An 18,744-nucleotide genomic window follows, 5' to 3' on the forward strand; every position below is an offset into this window, starting at 1 on the left:
TATAAAAATATTGAATCACTATGTTGTACACCTGAAACTAATACTGTATGTTAATTAGAACTCAGTTAAAAAAAAAATTCCACACCTACATTTCCCCAAGAGAAATAAAACATGACCACAAAAAGACTTGTACAAGAATGTTTATAGCAACTTTATTCATAATAGCTAAAAATTGGAATAATCCAATATCCATCAACAGGAGAATGGATAAGCAAATTATTCAATGGAATACTTTTCAGCAATAAAAACAACGACTGATTCATAACAGTAGGGATGGATCTCGAAAACATTACACTGGGAGAAAGAAGGCAGACAAGAGTAACTACCACTCCTATTTTTAAGGTGATAGAAATCAGAAGAGTGATTGTCTAAGCTGTGGGAGATTTGGAAGGGGGCTTGAGAGAACCGGGTGATGGAAATGCTCTATATCCTGATTGGGTGGTGGTTACACAGCTGTTTACATTTAGCAAAACTCATCAAATCATATACTAAAAAAACTATGCTTTTCACTGTATTGGATAATTTTACCTCTATTTAAAAAGAAAAAAAAAAGGACGAGAAAAAAAAGACTGGTAACGCTGAAAGGTAACAGTAAAAGATGTAAGAAGAAATTTGATGTGGTAATAAGCCCTTTCTTTAAAACGTTAAGTGAAGAAAATATTCCAATAAGCTCTGCTGGATTTACGTAATCAAATAAGGACTCAGAGTCTGAGTCCCCTCTCCTCCGTCCGAGTTCCTCGGTCTTTTCTCGGATACCCGCGAGGCCCCGGGAACTCCAGGGCGGTTTCAGGCGTAGCGCCCTCTCAACCGCCGGCCATTGTAGCTCCCCGCCAGCCCCAGTGCTCCCACCGCTCCCCGCCTCATCAATATCGCATCGCGGACCCGCCCATTGATTCAGCTCACAGCCACCCTTTGAACGGTCCGTTCACCTTTCAATCAATTCAAACATAGCAAGGAGCTAACCAATCGTAAGCCTCGGCGAAGGGAAGAGGCGGGTACTTTTACAGGAAGTGTTGCTTAAAATACCTCCAATCAGAAGTTCGGTGTGGGAAGTTTGAATTTTGCCGAGTCTTGTAGGCGTTCCTTCTTCGGAGGCGACGGTGGTCTTCCAGGCCCAGAGGGTTCCTTTACTTTTAGTTTGGTTGAGGTTTCACGCTAGAAGCTGCCTCAGGTAGGTGGATGCTGGGGAGCTGGGGGGAGGGCGCTGGTCCGCTTCCTTCTAGAAGGTCTAGAAGGGTCGGAGGACCGGCGGCTGCGAGCTGGACGCCGCTCAGGGGAGGCTCCTCTTAGGACCGTGTTACCTGTCCTTCCCGAAGCTGATGACGCAGTCCTTCGGAAGAGTAAATATTTGTTGCCATGATCTGTGTAGCAGCATCATTTCACCACCGGGGCGTTATTGGCTTTGGGCCCCAAGATTATTCCAGTGGCTCTTTCCAGGTTCTATGACAACTAAAAACGCCTGGGTTGACAACCTTGGCAAGCAAAACTAAGGCATTCTAGACTTTCAAGCTGGAAGAAACTCCAGTCAGCCAAAGAAGAGAACTTAGATGTGTGTGAAGAGCCAGGCTGCCTGGCTTAAGATTCCAGCTCCACTACCTTTTAGCTGTGCAAATGTGGGCAGTTAGTTTAGCTCATCTGTATAACGGCAGTTATACTAAATACCTTTTAGGGTTTAGGCGATAATTAAATATGCCTTCGGTGTTAGTTCTCTCTCTCTCTCTCTCTCTCTCTCTATTTGCCGTGTATAGTTCTATGCTGTGTTTTTAAATACCTAGTACGTAATTTTAATTTTCTTTAATATTTGCGGGAAGTGGCAAATCAAATAGTAGAGGAGAGTTCTTGATTAAAAAAGCACAGTCCTTTGTCACTTCCCCTGGGCCCTTAAAGGAGAATGTTATTAGCATCCAGGTCAGATGAATTCTCATGTTTTTATACTCTTGATTACCTAAAATAATACAACATTTTAATTTGTTGCATTTCTTGTGCAGTTTTTTTATCTGCATTTTTCTAGTGGACGCTCTTCTTGTTGTTGAAGGTATAGTGTGCTTGTATCTTTTTTTTTTTAAATAGACCTTTATTGGAGTATAATTGCTTCACAATACTGTGTTAGTTTCTGTTGCACAGCAAAGCGAATCAGTCATATGCATACATATATCCCCATATCCCCTCCCTCTTGAGCCTCCCTCCCACCCTCCCTATCCCACCCCTCTAGGTGGTCACCTTCTGCATCACCATGGTACTTCTGAAAACCCTTTTTGGGCTTCCCTGGTGACGCAGTGGTTGGGAGTCCGCCTGCTGATGCAGGGGACGTGGCTTCGTGCCCCGGTCCGGGAAGATCCCGCATGCCGCGGGCCTGCGCGTCCGGAGCCTGTGCTCCGCAGCGGGAGAGGCCACAGCAGTGAGAGGCCCGCGTACCGCAAAAAAAAAAACCAAAAAAACACCTTCTTTTTCTCAATCTCGTATATCTAACTGCCTATTTATCATTCCTACCTACCTAATAGGCATCTTGTGTGTTTTGTTTGTTTTGTTTTTTGGCTTGAGAAAAAATGCTAGCCTGCCTGCGTTCATCACCAGGGGAAAGTTAAGGAAACTATTCTGTATACTATATCCCTATTTTCACCTTTACTTCCTACTCTATTTTGCAGTGCTCTCTATGGTAAGCCTAGACCCTCTTATTTATATTCTGGACTTTAGCTTCCTGGGCTTCACTTCATCTGTCAAGCAAGTTCCTGTTCAGAACCTCAAAATAGGTAGTAGTGTTTTATCTTTTGATAACCTCCTTCCCACTCTTCAGTCACATATTTATTCCATTTTGTATTTTTTATTATGTAAATTAACCCATTTATTATAGGCTAGCAATGTTTCAAATGGTGGCCTTCTACTGGTCCTTCAGTTCCTTCAGTCTTCTGGTGACTTTACTGTGACGGCAGAAGTGGTGTTGTAGGTCCAGGCACCATCAACAACCGTTTTCATGCAGGAAATGCCAAATGCCCACAGCTTGTCTCTTCATCTTGGTTTTGCCACAGGAGCAAGTGTGCTAGGCATGCTGGCTGATTTCAGTTTTCTTCACCATTTTCCTGAGGGAGGCAACGTGGGTCCCGTATTTACCCACGATTCTGACCTTGGTGCGTTTAGCCATGTTGCCACAACCTAGGTCTGAGCCCAGAGAGCTGTATTTTAATTTTTTTTTTTCAGAAGACTCTGGGGTGGGAGGTGAACTGGAATCCTAACTTTTTAAATAATCAAATGAAATTTCACGTAAGTTGGTCTTTCTCTCTTTTTCCTGATAGGATGGCTTCATCACATTTTGCCAGTCGACACAAAAAGCAATTAAGTACTGACATGATTAGAACTAAAATTGCTCATAGGAAATCACTGTCTCAGAAAGAAAACAGACATAAGGAATATGAACGAAATAGACACTTTGGTTTGAAAGATGTCAACGTTCCAACCTTGGAAGGTAGAATTCTTCTTGAATTAGATGAGATATCTCATGAGCTTGTTCCAGAAAAGGCCGATGTCAAGCCAAGTAAGTAAAAGTCTATTGTAATTTCAAGTGTTTGAAGAGTGAATAAAAGTTGATTTAATACCTGAGGTTAAAAACAACCCTGACCAGAAGAATGGAGTTTTGAAATGCCATTCTAAATAAATAACTTGGTGTTTTCTACAACTAAATACTGTCTATTTCAAGTAAAGGCTGTGTTGGGAATTCCCAGATGGTCCAGTACTTAGGACTCCACACTTCCACTGCCAGGGGCCCGGGTTTGATCCTTGGTGGGGGAACTAAGATCCTGCAGGCTGCCTGGCGTGCCCCCCTCCCCCCAAAAAAAAGCACTCAAGTAAAGGCTGTGGACGTCCTAGCTAGGCTAAAGCCATTCACCTATGGAGTATTATAACACTTTTTACGTATATGGCCTTACAGGAATCCTAAAGTTCTTACTTCTGGAGCTTGGATAAGATAAATATTGACAAGATAAATTGATAAGGGACATAAAAATAGAACTGATTTGAAGTATCCATGAAGTAAGGGTACTTTGCCAATGGGAACACTTCTTAGAGGGAAGAGCAAAGGATTCATCCCTGTAGTTTGCCCAAAAGGATTTGGGGTAATTAGTAGGGAAAGAACCAACCAGAAAAGAGAATGATCTCAGCAAGAGATAAAAATAATAAAAATGGATGTCTTAGAAGGCAAGGGATGCTATAGAAAAGAAGGAAGAGAACTGGGAAATGACATGCATTTAATCGGAAGGACTTATTGGACTCCTATTTAGTTGTGTTTATATAACAGGCACTAGGAGCTAGATTGCAGTGAAATAAAGCAAGGATAAATTGTGAAGAAATGGCAGAAAGATGAAGTCTTAGAAGTTTTATAGAGAAAGAAATGAGATGTCAAGTTGTTTTACGTGTTCACTACTTCAGTTTTATCATTTTTCCAGAACCAGTGTAATGTGTGACACGTACAAGACACTCAACATATTCAGCTTAATTGCTTCTGTAAAAGGGGAGGTTGGGCTAAACTATTTCTTCCAGATTTGTCATTTTTGTGATTCTAAAGGAAAGTGAGAGAAAGGAATTGGATTAAAGTGTCATAGGGTACTTTTTTGTTTTTGAGATGAAGTGATCAGTTTATGTTTGAAGGTCAAAGGAAGTGGGTTGGTGGTTGAGGGGGATAGAGTAAAGAATAACATCTCTTAGGAGTTCAGAGAAAATGAACACTGGGTCGTAGGATTATATAGGATGGCCTTTGAAGGAAGAGCTAGACATTTTCTGTCTGAGAAGAGGTGACATTACCTTCCTCTACTCATACCCTCTCAAATGCTTCTTTCCTCGACCAAAATCTTTCAAACAAAATTTAACCTTGTCAATATGCTATTAGAATATCTTTTATTCCTCATTTGCGAAGACCTGGAGGTGGGAGTGGGTCTGGTATGTTCCAGAGAAAGCAAGTAGGTAAGCATGGCTGGAGAAGGCAAACAGCTTAGCTCCCATGGAGCCCTGAGGGCCATCATTATAAGGACATTGGCTTTTTTTTTTTTTTTTTTGGCTGCGCCGGGTCTTAGTTGCGGCACGCAGGCTTCTTACTTGCGGCACATGGGCTTCTCTAGTTGTGGTGCCTGGGCTCAGTAGTTGCGGTGCACAGGCTTAGTTGTGGTATGTGGATCTTAGTTCCCCAACCAGGGATTGAACCCGGGCCCCCTGCATTGGGAGTCTTAACCACTGGACCACCAGAGAAGTCCCTGTTTTGATTATTGTAAAGGATCTGCTTCTAAGGTGACTCATTCACATTACCAGCAAGATGATGCTGGCTTTTGGCAGGAGGCCTTAGTTCTTTGTCATGTGGACATCTCCATGGGGCCGCTTGAGTTCCTTAAGGTTCCACGTGGCCACTGGCTTCCCCCCAGAGCAAGGGATCCAAGAGAGAGCAGGACAAAAGCTGTGATGTCTTTAATGGCCTAGTTGTGGGAGTCATTCTCTATCATTTCCACAGTACTTTCTTGGTTACACAGGTCAGCCCTATTCAGTACGGGAGGGGATGACACAAGGCATGTCTACCAGGAGGTGAGAATCGCTGGAGGTCAGCTTGGAGGCTGACTATCATAGAAGCTAATTAATTTAAACATGAAGTAATACATGCCTAGTATATAGTAAACAGTTATATATTTGAACAAATGAAGGTGAAAGAAATAGGAATTTTAAAATAGGGGTGGAAATAACTTGAAGTGCTAAGGAATTAACAAGAAGTTACTAAAAGCATTTCTTAGCAACAGTTGAAGTTAGAAGTTGTTTGCCTAACTTTTTATCTGAAATGTTTTATATATTGTATTTTTCTTTTTTTCTTTTTCCTACTTAGAGTCAGTGAAAGCTATTCTAGGTGATCAACGAAAGCAAATGCTCCAAAAATACAAAGAAGAAAAGCAGCTTCAAAAATTGAAAGAGCAGAGAGAGAAAGCTAAACGAGGAGTATTTAAAGTGGGTCTTTATAGACCTGATATTCCTAGTTTTCTTTTCTCAAACCAGAGTACTATGAAAGCTGAGCCAAAAAAGGTAAGTTTAGTATCCTAACTTGATATATATTCCTTTTAACTGGAATTTTCTTTGGGAGATTAGATGACTAAAATAACCATTTCCCCGAGTCCCTTTATTCATTTAATTAGCTGGTAGGAGGTGGGAATGACATAATAGTAACTCAGAAGATGAAAACAGGGTCTCTTGATGTAGCTATATTTAGGTTGAGATTGGATAAAACTAGGACAGCTGGTAGAGCCAGGCTGAACAGTGAATGCTATACCAAAGTATTTGGCATTTATCCTCTAGGATATGGAGAGTCAAGGGAGGTTTATAAACGAGGTTGTACCATTATCAAAGTAATACTCAGGGAAGATTAGGCTGGACTTGAGGATTATAGTCTAGAAAGGGAAGCATTTATAGATAGGAAGACTAGTTGTGAGTTTATATTGTGAATATTCTTTATAGAATAGGTGAGATGAGATAAGTGGACTGAGACATTTGTTTAAAAAGAAGAAATAGGGGGCTTCCCTGGTGGTGCAGTGGTTGAGAGTCCGCCTGCCGATGCAGGGGACGCGGGTTCATGCCCTGGTCTGGGAGGATCCTATATGCTGTGGAGCGGCTGGGCCCGTGAGCCATGGCCGCTGAGCCTGCGCGTCCGGAGCCGTGCTCCGCAGCGGGAGAGGCCACAACAGTGAGAGGCCCGTGTACCGCAAAAAAACGAAAAACCAAAAAAAAGAAATAGGTTTAAGATATCATTTTTCTGGAGATATAATTGACATATTAGTTTCAGGTGTACACCATAATGATTCATTATTTGTATACATTACAAGATGATCACCACAGTTAGTCTAGTTACCATCCATCACCACACATAGTTACAAAACTTTTTTTCTTGTGATGAGAACATTTCAGATATACTCTCTTAGCAACTTTCAAATATACAATACAGTATTATTAACTGTAGGCACCATACTGTATATTACATTCCCGGGAATTACTTATTTTAAACCTGGAAGTTTGTACTTTTTGACCACCTTCGCCCATTTCACCTACCCTGCACCTCACTCAAGTGATGGACACCTGAGTTGTTTACAAGTCTTGGCTATTGTAAATAATACTGCAACGTGCATGGGGATACATATATATTTTTGAGTTAGTGTTTTCATTTCCTTTGGATAAATACTCAGAATTGGAAATGCTGGATCATATGGTAGTTCTAATTTTAATTTTTTGAGGATCTTCCATACTGTTTTTCATAGTGGCTGCACCAATTTACATTCCTACCAACAGTGCTCAGGGGTTCCTGTTTCTCCATATCCTCACCAACACTTATTATTTCTTGTCTTTTTGATAATAGCCATTCTAACAGGTGTCATGTAAGACATCTTAAGAGATAAATTTGATAGGACTGGTGACCAAGTAGATGGTGAAGGGTGGAGGAAGTTGAAAAGTTAGAGATAAGATGATGATTCTGAAGATAATAGTTTGATCAATAATACAAATTTTGCTGCTGCTAGAAGAGATGAGGAAGGCAAGAAAAGCTTAAGTGGGTGAATATTAATGCCCTTTTTAAAAAAAATCCTATTTGGGCCATCTAGACATCAGGCAGTTGGGAATAAAAATTAGGAAATCAGGATGGGGATCCATGCTAAGATGTGGATTTTGGATATGATATTGGGAGTATGAATGGACACTTAAGCTGTAGGACTAAATGAGACCATTCCAATTAGGGTATATAAAATTATGAAAGAGTGAGGTCTAGAGAACACCTTTAGGTGGGCAGTGATATGCTGAAAAGGACTGGTCAGAGTGGCAGCAGAGCTAAAATGGAGGATAGAAGCTAAAGGAGGAGTGATCTAAAGAGAATGGTTAGTGAATCAGGGAGGATGAAGTTTGAACAGATCAGTTGGATTTGTAAACTTGCTAGTCACTGGTGATTTGCTATTTATTTATTTTATTATTTATTTATTTATTTTTGGCTGCGTTGGGTCTTCGTTGCTCTGTGCAGGCTTTCTCTAGTTGCAGCAAGCCGGCGCTACTCTTCATTGTGGTGCGCAGGCTTCTCACTGAGGTGGCTTCTCTTTGCGGAGCATGGGCTCTAGGCGCGCGGGCTTCAGTAGTTGTGGCATGCAGGCTCAGTTATTGTGGCTCGTGGGCCCTAGAGCACAGGCTCAGTTGTTGTGCCGCACAGGCTTAGTTGCTCCGCGGCATGTGGGATCTTCCCGGACCAGGGCTCGAACCCGTGTCCCCTGCATTGGCAAGCGGATTCTTAACCACTGCGCCACCAGGGAAATCCCTGATTTGCTATTTAAAGATATGTATAAAAGATCTCATTGACTGTATACTCATTCCTGATTTAAATAAGAACTGAATAATATAAAGGCCGAAGATATTGCTTGTTTTTCTAGGCTTCATGAATCTCAATGATTCATTTGACAGATCTTTGATTTATTTACACTGTATGATCTTAGGACACTGTAGAAGAGACCAAAATTAATAAACTGTAGTTCATGGTGGAAAGATACAGATAAATATGTTCTTTATATTAGAGGAAGGATAGATTGCTTATATTTGGAGGAACATCAAAGAAGACCTCTTGGGATTAGATTTAAGCTGTCTTTTTAGGAATATGTAGATACCAATCATTGGTCTACACTGTAAACAACTATTTTAAAATATCTTAAAAATATGTGTAGGAGGAACAAGAGACACATCGTTGTGGGTTTTTTGTTTTTTTTTTTAAATTTTGGCTGCGTTGGGTTTTCGTTGCTGCATGTGGACTTCTCTAGTTGTGGCGCACGGGCTTAGTTGCGCCGTGGCATGTGGGATCTTAGTTCCCCAACCAAGGATCAAACCCATGTCCCCTGCATTGGAAGGTGGATTCTTAACCACTGGACCACTGGGGAAGTCCCTGATTATGTTTCTTAAGAAATTTTACAGAGTTGATAAATACCTTATAATTTTTTAATTGGTCTTTCTCATGCTAAATTTTTTTCACATTTTGTGATTAGGTCTCCATTTTCTTACTGACAATGGACAGGTGTATAATCATGAGATTTGAAGGCAAATTGTCAAAGCTAGGGAAGTAAGCTGTACAGTATCTTTTCATAAACAGAAAACAAAAGATCCTAATACTCTAGTTTGTTCATCTACCCCCTTTTAAATATGTCTAGCTAATCACATTAATGAGGATCCTAATACTTGGAAAATATGCTTTGAAATTTCTTCTCTCTCCTCATTGAAAAATATGGGTAAGTTTTGAAGTTATTAACTTAAACATAATTTAAATCAAGCCAGAACCAGAAAAAACAATAACTTAGGGAATTCCCTGGCAGTCCAGGGGTTAGGACTCAGTGCTTTCACTGCCAGAGGCCTGGGTTCAATCCCTGGTTGGGGAACTAAGACCCGCAAGCTGCACGGCACGGCCGAAAAAAATTAAAATTTAAATTAAAAAAAAATTAATTTAAGTTAGCAAGTCTCTTTTTGCCATAAATTATTAAGGATAAAATTTAACTTTAAAATGGAAACTTTATTTCATAATGAAACATGGAAGTAAATTTTGCCAGTTTATTTATTTTTTTAACTTTATCTTCTTTTGACTGTTTTAAGGCTGTTCCATCTTCTGTACGGATTACAAGGTCAAAGGCCAAAGACCAAATGGAGCTGACAAAGGTAAGGTTGATAGTTAGTAGGTCATTGTTACTAAAATGACAAATTGTACTTTTTTTTCCTCAGAGTAAGTAAATTTATTTTTAATCTAATACCATCTTCAAGCGTAGTGATTATTTTACTAGAGTCGATAGTACTACCAAAATCACTGTTTTGGTATGGTGGCAGAGCAGATTTGGCTAGATGCTAAGGAAATAGTCACTTAAAATATTCTTTGCGCAGACATCCCTTATGAGATCTATACTAAGCTCTGTGCCACACTCTTTTTTGTTTGTTTGTTTACCGGGCTTCTATTATGCATCCCATGTCACCATGAAGTGCAGATAGGGATATAAAGCATACAGGGTGAGTGTTATAAACTTTTGGGTCTTCAAAACACGGTTATGGATAAGCTTATTAGGAGGATTACTAAAATAAAGTCAAGTGGGCAAAGAGGGAAATAGTATGCCTCTTTGTCAGGAGAAGAAGCTAAGTTTCATGTATTCAATGAATTTGAGTCACTACCATGTTCCTTTAGGCTCTAGAATATAACTGAGCAAAACAAACAAAATTCCCTGTTTTCAAGGAGCTTACATGAGAGATAGCACTAAAAAAAGAACTATATAGTGTGTCAGATGGCCAAAAGTATTAAGTATTATGGGGGAGATTAAAAAAAAAGAAGAAGGGAGGTGGGGAGTTTTGAAGTAGGTGTAGGGTGGAATTTTGATCAGGCCTCACTGAGATGGTGGCATTTTATTTTATTTTTAATAAATTTATTTATTTATTTTTGACTGTGTTGGGTCTTCATTGCTGTGCGCAGGCTTTTCTCTAGTTGCTGCGAGCAGGGGCTACTGTTTGTTGCAGTGCGCAGGCTTCTTATTGTGGTGGCTTCTCTTGTTGCAGAGCACGGGCTCTAGGCATGCGGGCTTCAGTAGTTGCAGTGCGTGGGCTCAGTAGTTGTGGTGCACAGGCTTAGTTGCTCCGTGGCATGTGGGATCTTCCCAGACCAAGGCTCAAACCTGTGTCCCCTGCATTGGCAGGCAGATTCTTAACCACTGCGCCACCAGGGAAGTTCCCAGATGGTGGCATTTTAAATGAAGTCTTTAAGGAAATAGAAGAGTGAACTGTGGGAAAGAGCTTTCTTCCAGGAGAAGAATTTTCTAGACAAAATTCAAAGGTCTTGAATTGAAAACATGCCTGGTATGTTTAAGGAGTCTCAGAAGATTATAGTCAGTTATTTTTTTAATAGCTTAGGTTATTAGCATTTTCTAAATTCTAGGTTTCTGAAAAAGCTTGTAAGGAAATGTATATAATGGAAAACTTGTTTCTTCATCTCATTTTATTTGGGGTAGTGGTTTTTTTGCTGAGTCATTTACAATATCAGGTTTCAGATGAGGGGTCAATTTACACATTAAAAATGTGGTGGTTTGGTTCATTATGCAATTAAATCACATAGTACCTAATATTTTGAATAGATTGATAATGGGAGTGATGTTCCAGCAATCCGACCTGGTCAAAGACAGGCTTCTGAAAAGAAAGTGTTGGACAAAGAGAAAAAAGGTAAGTTCTGATGTTGCCACAACAATAATTTAAAATTACCACAAACATTTGATTTTATTATTTGTTCCCACAGCTATACAACCTGTAATGCCACCAGTGAGAATGACTCGATCGGCTACTCAAGCAGCAAAGCAGATTGCCAGAACAGTCCCGCCTACTACAGCAAGAAAGCCAGTGACAAGGGCTACTAATGGTAAGAACATTTCTTGATCAGTGACTGAGCTAGGATGTTTTGGTACTTAAGGTTCTTTGTGTTCAATTTTTAAAAATTAATTAATTTTTGGCTGCATTGGGTCTTCGTTGCTGCGCGCGGGCTTTGTCTAGTTGCAGCCAGCGGGGGCTACTCTTCATTGTGGTGCACAGCCTTCTCATTGCATTGGCTTCTCTTGTTGCGGAGCATGGACTCTAGGCGCACTGGCTTCAGTAGTTGTGGCTCTTGGGCTCTAGAGCACAGGCTCAGTAGTTGTGGCACACGGGCTTAGTTGCTCCGCAGCATGTGGGATCTTCCCGGGCCAGGGGTCGAACCCGTGTCCCCTGCATTGGCAGGTGGATTCTTAACTACTGCACCACCAGGCAAGCCCCTGTGTTCAATTTTTAAAATCATCATGTTCTTCTTTGAGTAGGAGAGGAGGAAATGGAGATTCTAATTCCCGAAGATAGGTTTTGTGCCCTGATATCCCCGTGGGTGCTCAAATGTTTAAGTACTGAATTGGTATAAGCAGTGCTTCAAAGTGAAAAATTAATGGCCCCAATAAGTTACAGTCCATCCATTTGGTGGAATACAATGTAACCATTTAAGAACAATGTATGAAAGAACACTTAATGACATGGTTCGTATTAAGTGGGCAAAGATAATCAGCTCAAACTCTGAACAGTATGATTGAAATTCTGAAATATGTATATGAATGTGAACATAGGAAAAAACTGGGAAAACGTACTCTGAAGTGTCAATAGTGATTACCACTGAGTAGTGTAAGCTTGGGTAAAATTTTTGATTGTTGTTGTTTTTGTGCTTTTTAAATTTTTTTCTAATTTTCTATAATAAATACATATTTGATATTCAGAGGCAAAAGGTAAAATACCTTAACACTTTTGTTTTGAAAACAGATGGCCTAAACTTGGCAGGAAATTTCATCTATTTTTTTCCTATTTTATAATGTGACTTTTAATCATAAAATTCTTTGATATACATTCCTATTGCCTGTTTTCCTTTCCCAAATTACCTAGTACTTTTAATGCAGCATTTTTTATCTAGTCTAAATGGATGGCTTATTTCACTTTTATTTTAGTTAATGAAGCAGAAACACCAAATCAAGGAAGACCTGCCAAAAAGATAGAAACAAAACCTGACAAGGTAGAGTATAAACATCTGTTTATTTCTAGGTACTTTGAAAATCTCACTACTACTTTCATAAAATTGAAATTAAGCCTATAGAACTGCTTCAAGAAGATAACTTACAACATGTGTTAAAATCTCTTGAACCATAAAGAAGCATCAGGAGGATTTACTGTTGTTTTTCAGGTGTCTTATCCTCAGAGTTTTATAGGTAGAGAAAGCATAATTTGATTAACAGGAAATAGAGAAAAGTGATAAAAACACAGCTGACCGAAACCTGCATGTGGGAACTAGCTAAGAGATAGGATGGAGTAGGGTGAAATGCATTGACTTTGGATTCAGCTAGGCCTGAGTTTGAATATTGTCTCTGCTTCCAATTAGCTATATAACCTTGGACAACTTAGGAATTTGTTTTCCCATCTCCAACCCGTAATACCTACATGGAGTAGTTTTAAGAATTAAATAACCTAACATTTCTGATAGCGTCTACCATAGTACATGGTAGAGTCTTCAAAAAAGAGCCACAATTTTGAGGCCCCAATGCCTTGTTTTATAATCCATGCTACACAGTTCCTTAACCTTAAAAAAGTTAGGGACTTCCCTGGTGGCGCAGTGGTTAAGAATCCGCCTGCCACTGCAGGGGACACGGATTTGAGCCCTGGTCCGGGAAGATCCCACATGCTGTGGAGCAACTAAGCCCGTGCACCACAACTACTGAGCCTGAGCTCTAGAGCCCGCGAGCTACAACTACTGAGCCTGCATGCCACAACTACTGAAACCCATGTGCCTAGAGCCCATGCTTCTCAATAAGAGAAGCCACTGCAATGAGAAGCCCATGCACTGCAATGAAGAGTAGTCCCCACTCACTGCAACTAGAGAAAGACTGTGTGCAGCAATGAACACCCAACGCAGCCAAAAATAAATTTATTTTAAAAGAAAAAAAGTTATGCCAAAGTATAAGAAATGTGGCTAGATTCTTAACTAAAAATTAAAAATCAGAAATGTAAAAACCTCTAAAAATTATGTTTATATGGGTGGGTGAAATCGGTGAAGGTGGTCAAAAGTTATAAACTTCCAGTTACAAAGTGAGTCCTGGGGATTCACTATAAAACATAGTGACTATGGTTAATAATACTGTGTTGTATATTTGAAAGTTGCAAAGAGGGTAGGTCATTAAAGTTCTCATCACAAGAAAAAAAAATTGTAACTTTGTGTAGTGACAGTTGTTCATTAGGCTCATCGTCTAGATCATTTTGCAGTATATACAAATATCAAATCATTGTGTTGCACACCTGATACTAATATAATGTTATATGTCAGTTATATCTCAGTTTTAAAAAAACCAAATAATTAAATTGACAGAGAAAATAAGCACATTTTATATGGTTAATCTCACTGTGTCGTCACACTGAAAAATATTTTTCTCATGATAAATTTATTTATAATCAAGGTGATTTTAAAAGAGGATTTGGTCCTTGACAATAGTAGTCATCCAATAAACATTGGATTTCTGATTCTCAACCATTGTAATTATCAACATAATTTAAATAAAAAGGTAGGTGTTTGTTAGGTGGGTAATTTTTCCACCTTAGTTTTCATATATTTAATTTTAATACTTAAAACCTATTATTTAGTCCTTTTAATGAGGATTGGTTCTGTGTCTCTCTGGATCATGACAGTGGTTTAGTTAGCTGGCTACTGATTCCATATTTACATTTAATTGTATTTATTTTTTTCTCCTAAATTATGCACAAGGGACACATATCTCAACTTTCATATTTTCAGGCCTGTAAAAATTGGTTTGAATATATCCCCAGAAGAGAAATTCTTACTCCATTCTGTTTCCTCCCATCTAGGCCATTTCTTTTAAAGTTGATAGTGAAGAAAGTACTTTGGATTCACAAACCAGTACAACAATTGGAATGGATCCAGATGGTGTCTTATCAAAAATGGAAAATTTATCTAAGACAAATAGTGCAAAAATGAAGGGGAAGAATTCCTTTGCACCTAAAGATTTTATGTTTCAGCCACTAGATGGTCTGAAGACCTATCAAGTAACACCTATGACTCCCAGAAGTGCCAGTGCTTTCTTGACACCCAGTTATACCTGGACCCCTTTAAACACAGAAGTGTAAGAATTTAATGTTAATAATGAATTCCTTGCTAAGATGGTTAACAAATGCCTTTCTTAGATTTGTCCTGTGCTTTTTAAAAGTTAATATTTAGTTAGTAAATTATATTAATTATAAATCATGAAACTTTGGTCTTTTAAAAAAATTCTTCAGAAGGCTACAGTAATGTATTTGACAGTTTTGGTATTTCCTATACATTGTTTTTATCATTATTTTCATGGTACACTTTGTGTTTTTTTGCTTTTTATAAGTGTCTTTATTATAATACTTAGAAATAAATGTTTAGAAGGAAGAGATTTCTATAGTACTGTAGTTCAGACATGGTTTGGGGTTTTTTTGGTTTGTTTTTTTGCCAAGTATTACTTTAGAAAAACTACTTCTAAAGCCAAAGATAATTAACTTGCAAAGTGGGGGGAAAATCAGTTGGAATCATTAAGAGAAACAGCAAGGTTGTTTTGCAAAGACTGGCTGGCGGCAAATTTACTAGAAACTGCTCAGCAGCATCCAAGACTATGAGCGCTTATGTTCCATGAGGAGATCTTCACAGTCTTTGGATCTCATTATAATTAGTAAAGATGGACATTCCACTCTAGGTGTTTAAATTTTTCCCCTCCAGAAAGACACATTAAAAAAAAAATAGAAACATATTTCTATTAAATCCCAGGTTTTTAAAAAGTAACATCATTTTGAAATCCTTCAGTTAGATATAGGAGGCTCATGTTTCATAAAGTATTTTTTTGCTATTGTTTTTAGTGATAAGACTGTAGCAACAAAAGAAATCTTGGCACAAAAATGTAAAACTTTCTCTGCCAAGACAGTACATCAAGATTCAAGTAAACTACAATGTCCTTTGGGTTCTCTAACAGTTTGGAATAAAGGTATTGTATTTTAATTAATTTTTTACTTGCTTTTCTGGATTGTGATTTATCAGACATTTGTTTAGAGCCCTTTTCAACATATAGTTCAGGGATGCGATCTCAGGGTCAGGAGAGATGGGAAAACATGGGGAAAGATATCTGGAGAGAGAAAGAGTTGGAATAAGGAATACAGACTGAGAAGATGGGGGGAAATAAATGTAAATTTGAGGAGATGAATATAAGGAGACACTTTAGAGGATATGTGGTGAATGAAATCATTGAGTCAGAAATAAAATTTTAAAATTCAAATCTGAAAAAAATTTAAGGATTTTTTAAAAATTTGTCTTGTGGGGGATGTCATTTTATGAGTTACTGCTTTGAAATTTATATGTAATATTTTCTTTAATCTATAGAACATGTTTTAAATAAAAATGAAAGTACTAATAAAAATTCAGATGGCCTCTCAATAAAAGAAGAAGTCCCATCACTTGAAGTAAATCAAGATCAGATATCTCAGCCACAGCATGATGTGCCATATTTCAGGTTTGTCCATTTGTTCCTAGTGTAAGAATTTTGTATCAATGTCTAGACATTTAAAACCAAAATTATACTATTTTTAACCTGAATATAATAGATGAGTTGGGGGAAATTGAATTTTGGTGATTTTCATTTATCTTTTAAATTTTAATGATTTTTTTTCAGTAACTAGTACATTCATGTGGTTCCTAATTCAAAAGGTAGAAAAAGGTACAAGTGAGAAGTCTTTTTCCCAACTCTGCCTCCCAGGGGATAGTTTGAACCTTCCACGGAGGCAAGTGTTACTCGTTTCTTGTGAATATTTCCAGAGGTAGATAATGCATATGTAAACTAACATAAATATATATATATATATATTTTAATATTGTTTCATTTAATGTTAAATGTAGTAGACATTCCATTTTAGTACTTAAAGAGCTTTCTCATGTTGTTTTGTGTGTGTGTGTGTGTGTGTGTGTGTTCTTTAATGGCCACATAGTATCCAATAATATGGATATACCATAATTTACTTAATAGGTCCCTGTTGGTGGTTATTTACATTGGGTTCAGTCTCTTACTATTACAATCAAGGCTGCCAACAACAAACTTGTATTATGTTTCAATTTTCTCGTGTACAAGTATATAAGGACCTCAATTTACATTCCCCCCAGCAAGGTATGGGAGTTCCTATTTTCTCATACCTTTTTTTTTCCTCCACAAAGAACTAAATTAAAGTTTATTTTATAAAAGAAGGATAATGGGAGATGGTAGGAGGCTCTTTGGCCCACCAAATTATGAGATAGGATTATGTTTCTCTAACTGAATTGAAAATTAACATCCTGTTTGGGGAACTTCAACATGTCACCTAAATGCCTTGGAAGCATATCAGAGGCCTGCATTTCGAGAAAGGCCTTAACATTCCACATCACACAGAAAATGATTACATTCTGTTATCTTTGAATACAGCAAGAAAATTCCCATACCTTTTCCAATACAATGTTAACAATTTTTGAGCTTTACCAATCAAACAGATAAAAAATATTAGCTTTCTCTAGTTTATTTTATTTATTTATTTTTAATTAATTAATTTATTTATTTTGGCTGCGCTGTGTGGTGTATGAGATCTTAGTTCTCTGACCGGGGATCGAACCTGTGCCCCCTGCAGTGAACGCTTGGAGTCCTAACCACTGGACCGCCAGGGAATTCCCCTTACTCTAGTTCTACTATCCATTCTTTCTATTATGAATGAGTATCTTTTTATATTTTGGGGAACCACTTCAATTGTTTTTAGAGCATAATGTTTTAGGATTATAAGGTCTTTCAGAGATTAGCTAATCCACTGTGTTGTTCAACTGAGACATTGAGATGATAAACAATTTATCCAACTAAATAATGTCAGATCCAAGCCAGGTCTCTTTCTCATTAATTAAGCTGTTCCCTGTTGCCACTGGACATAGGCAGCTAAATTCTTCTAAGAAAAACTAGCCTCAGTTTTCCTGCTTGGATGTTTTTGTAAAGAAACAGTTTAAATTTTTAAGCCAGGGTTTCTTTTTTTTTTATAAATTTATTTTATTTTTTAAATTTATTTTTGGCTGTGTTGGGTCTTCGTTGCTGCGCGCGGGCTTTCTCTAGCTGTGGCGAGCGGGGGCTACTCTTCGTTGTGGTGCATGGGCTCCTCGTTGCAGTAGCTTCTCTTGTTGTGGAGCACAGGCTCTAGGTGTGTGGGCTTCAGTAGTTGTGGCTCGCAGGCTCAGTAGTTGTGGCTCATGGGCTCTAGAGCGCAGGCTCAGTAGTTCTGGGGCATGGGCTTAGTTGCTCTGTGGCATGTGGGATCTTCCTGGACCAGGGCTCGAACCCGTGTGCCCTGCATTGGCAGGCAGATTCTTAACCACTGCGCCACCAGGGAAGCCCGAGCCTGGGTTTCTTAACCTTGGCACTACTGACATTTTAGACTGGATAATTCTTGTTGTGGGGTCTGTCCCCTGCATTGCAGGACGTTTTGTAGCATCCCTGGCCAGTAGCACTCCTCCAGTTCGTGACAATCAAAAATGCTTCTAGATATTGCCAAATACTCCCTGGTAGGAAAAATTGACCCAGTTGAGAACCACTGCCTTTGGACAAGCAAAGCCTAATAGAATCTTTAAGGCCCTATCACTGTAATTTGAGACTTACAGTAATTTGAGACTTAACAGTTTTTAGCTTCATCTTACTCTTGGCGATTGAATTCGCCTTAGTTTCATGGAAAATAACAGAACTAAGGAATGTCTGATTCTTTCTGCTTAGCCACTGAAAAATAAGAACAGAAAAGACTAGAAATATTAGCTTGAAAAATGGGCTCTTGGCATTAACCATCCACTTAAGTTTTAGGTGTGGAAGGATAGACATACATAGAATATCAAATTGTATTTATGGATTTTAACATATCACATTTCATAAAATAATTAAGCATCAGCTCTGGGAAGTTAATGTTGTATAATTGTCATAGTGCTAATGTATGTCATCATTTTAGAAATACTCTCCAGTCAGAAACTGAGAAGTTAACTTCACACTGCCTTGAGTGGGACAGAAAGCTTGAATTGGACATTCCAGATGACGGTGAGGGAACATTTATATGTTTTTATGTCTTATCTTTATTTTTTTTAATATGGTTACATTTATTTGAAACACAAAAATCCAGTGTTGTCCA

General features: G+C 38.5%; 1 protein-coding gene and 1 pseudogene across 1 annotated transcript in view; one reads left to right on the plus strand and one right to left on the minus strand.

Annotated features, from left to right (window-relative positions):
- The first annotated feature begins 1,069 nt into the window (after positions 1–1,069).
- Positions 1,070–18,744, plus strand: part of DLGAP5 (DLG associated protein 5) — a 38,346-nt gene continuing 20,671 nt past the window's right edge. Inside the window, exons 1-11 of the mRNA XM_060167176.1 lie at positions 1,070–1,171; positions 3,291–3,529; positions 5,852–6,045; positions 9,619–9,681; positions 11,133–11,217; positions 11,291–11,410; positions 12,507–12,571; positions 14,410–14,684; positions 15,439–15,563; positions 15,956–16,085; positions 18,568–18,653. Coding sequence (XP_060023159.1) covers positions 3,292–3,529; positions 5,852–6,045; positions 9,619–9,681; positions 11,133–11,217; positions 11,291–11,410; positions 12,507–12,571; positions 14,410–14,684; positions 15,439–15,563; positions 15,956–16,085; positions 18,568–18,653 — 1,381 coding nt within the window. The 5' untranslated portion in view covers positions 1,070–1,171; position 3,291. The remainder of the gene's footprint in view (positions 1,172–3,290; positions 3,530–5,851; positions 6,046–9,618; positions 9,682–11,132; positions 11,218–11,290; positions 11,411–12,506; positions 12,572–14,409; positions 14,685–15,438; positions 15,564–15,955; positions 16,086–18,567; positions 18,654–18,744) is intronic.
- Positions 2,879–3,139, minus strand: LOC132530066 (large ribosomal subunit protein eL43-like; annotated as a pseudogene).

This window comes from Lagenorhynchus albirostris, chromosome 1, assembly GCF_949774975.1.
Source record: "Lagenorhynchus albirostris chromosome 1, mLagAlb1.1, whole genome shotgun sequence".
Taxonomy (NCBI): Eukaryota; Metazoa; Chordata; class Mammalia; order Artiodactyla; family Delphinidae; genus Lagenorhynchus; species Lagenorhynchus albirostris.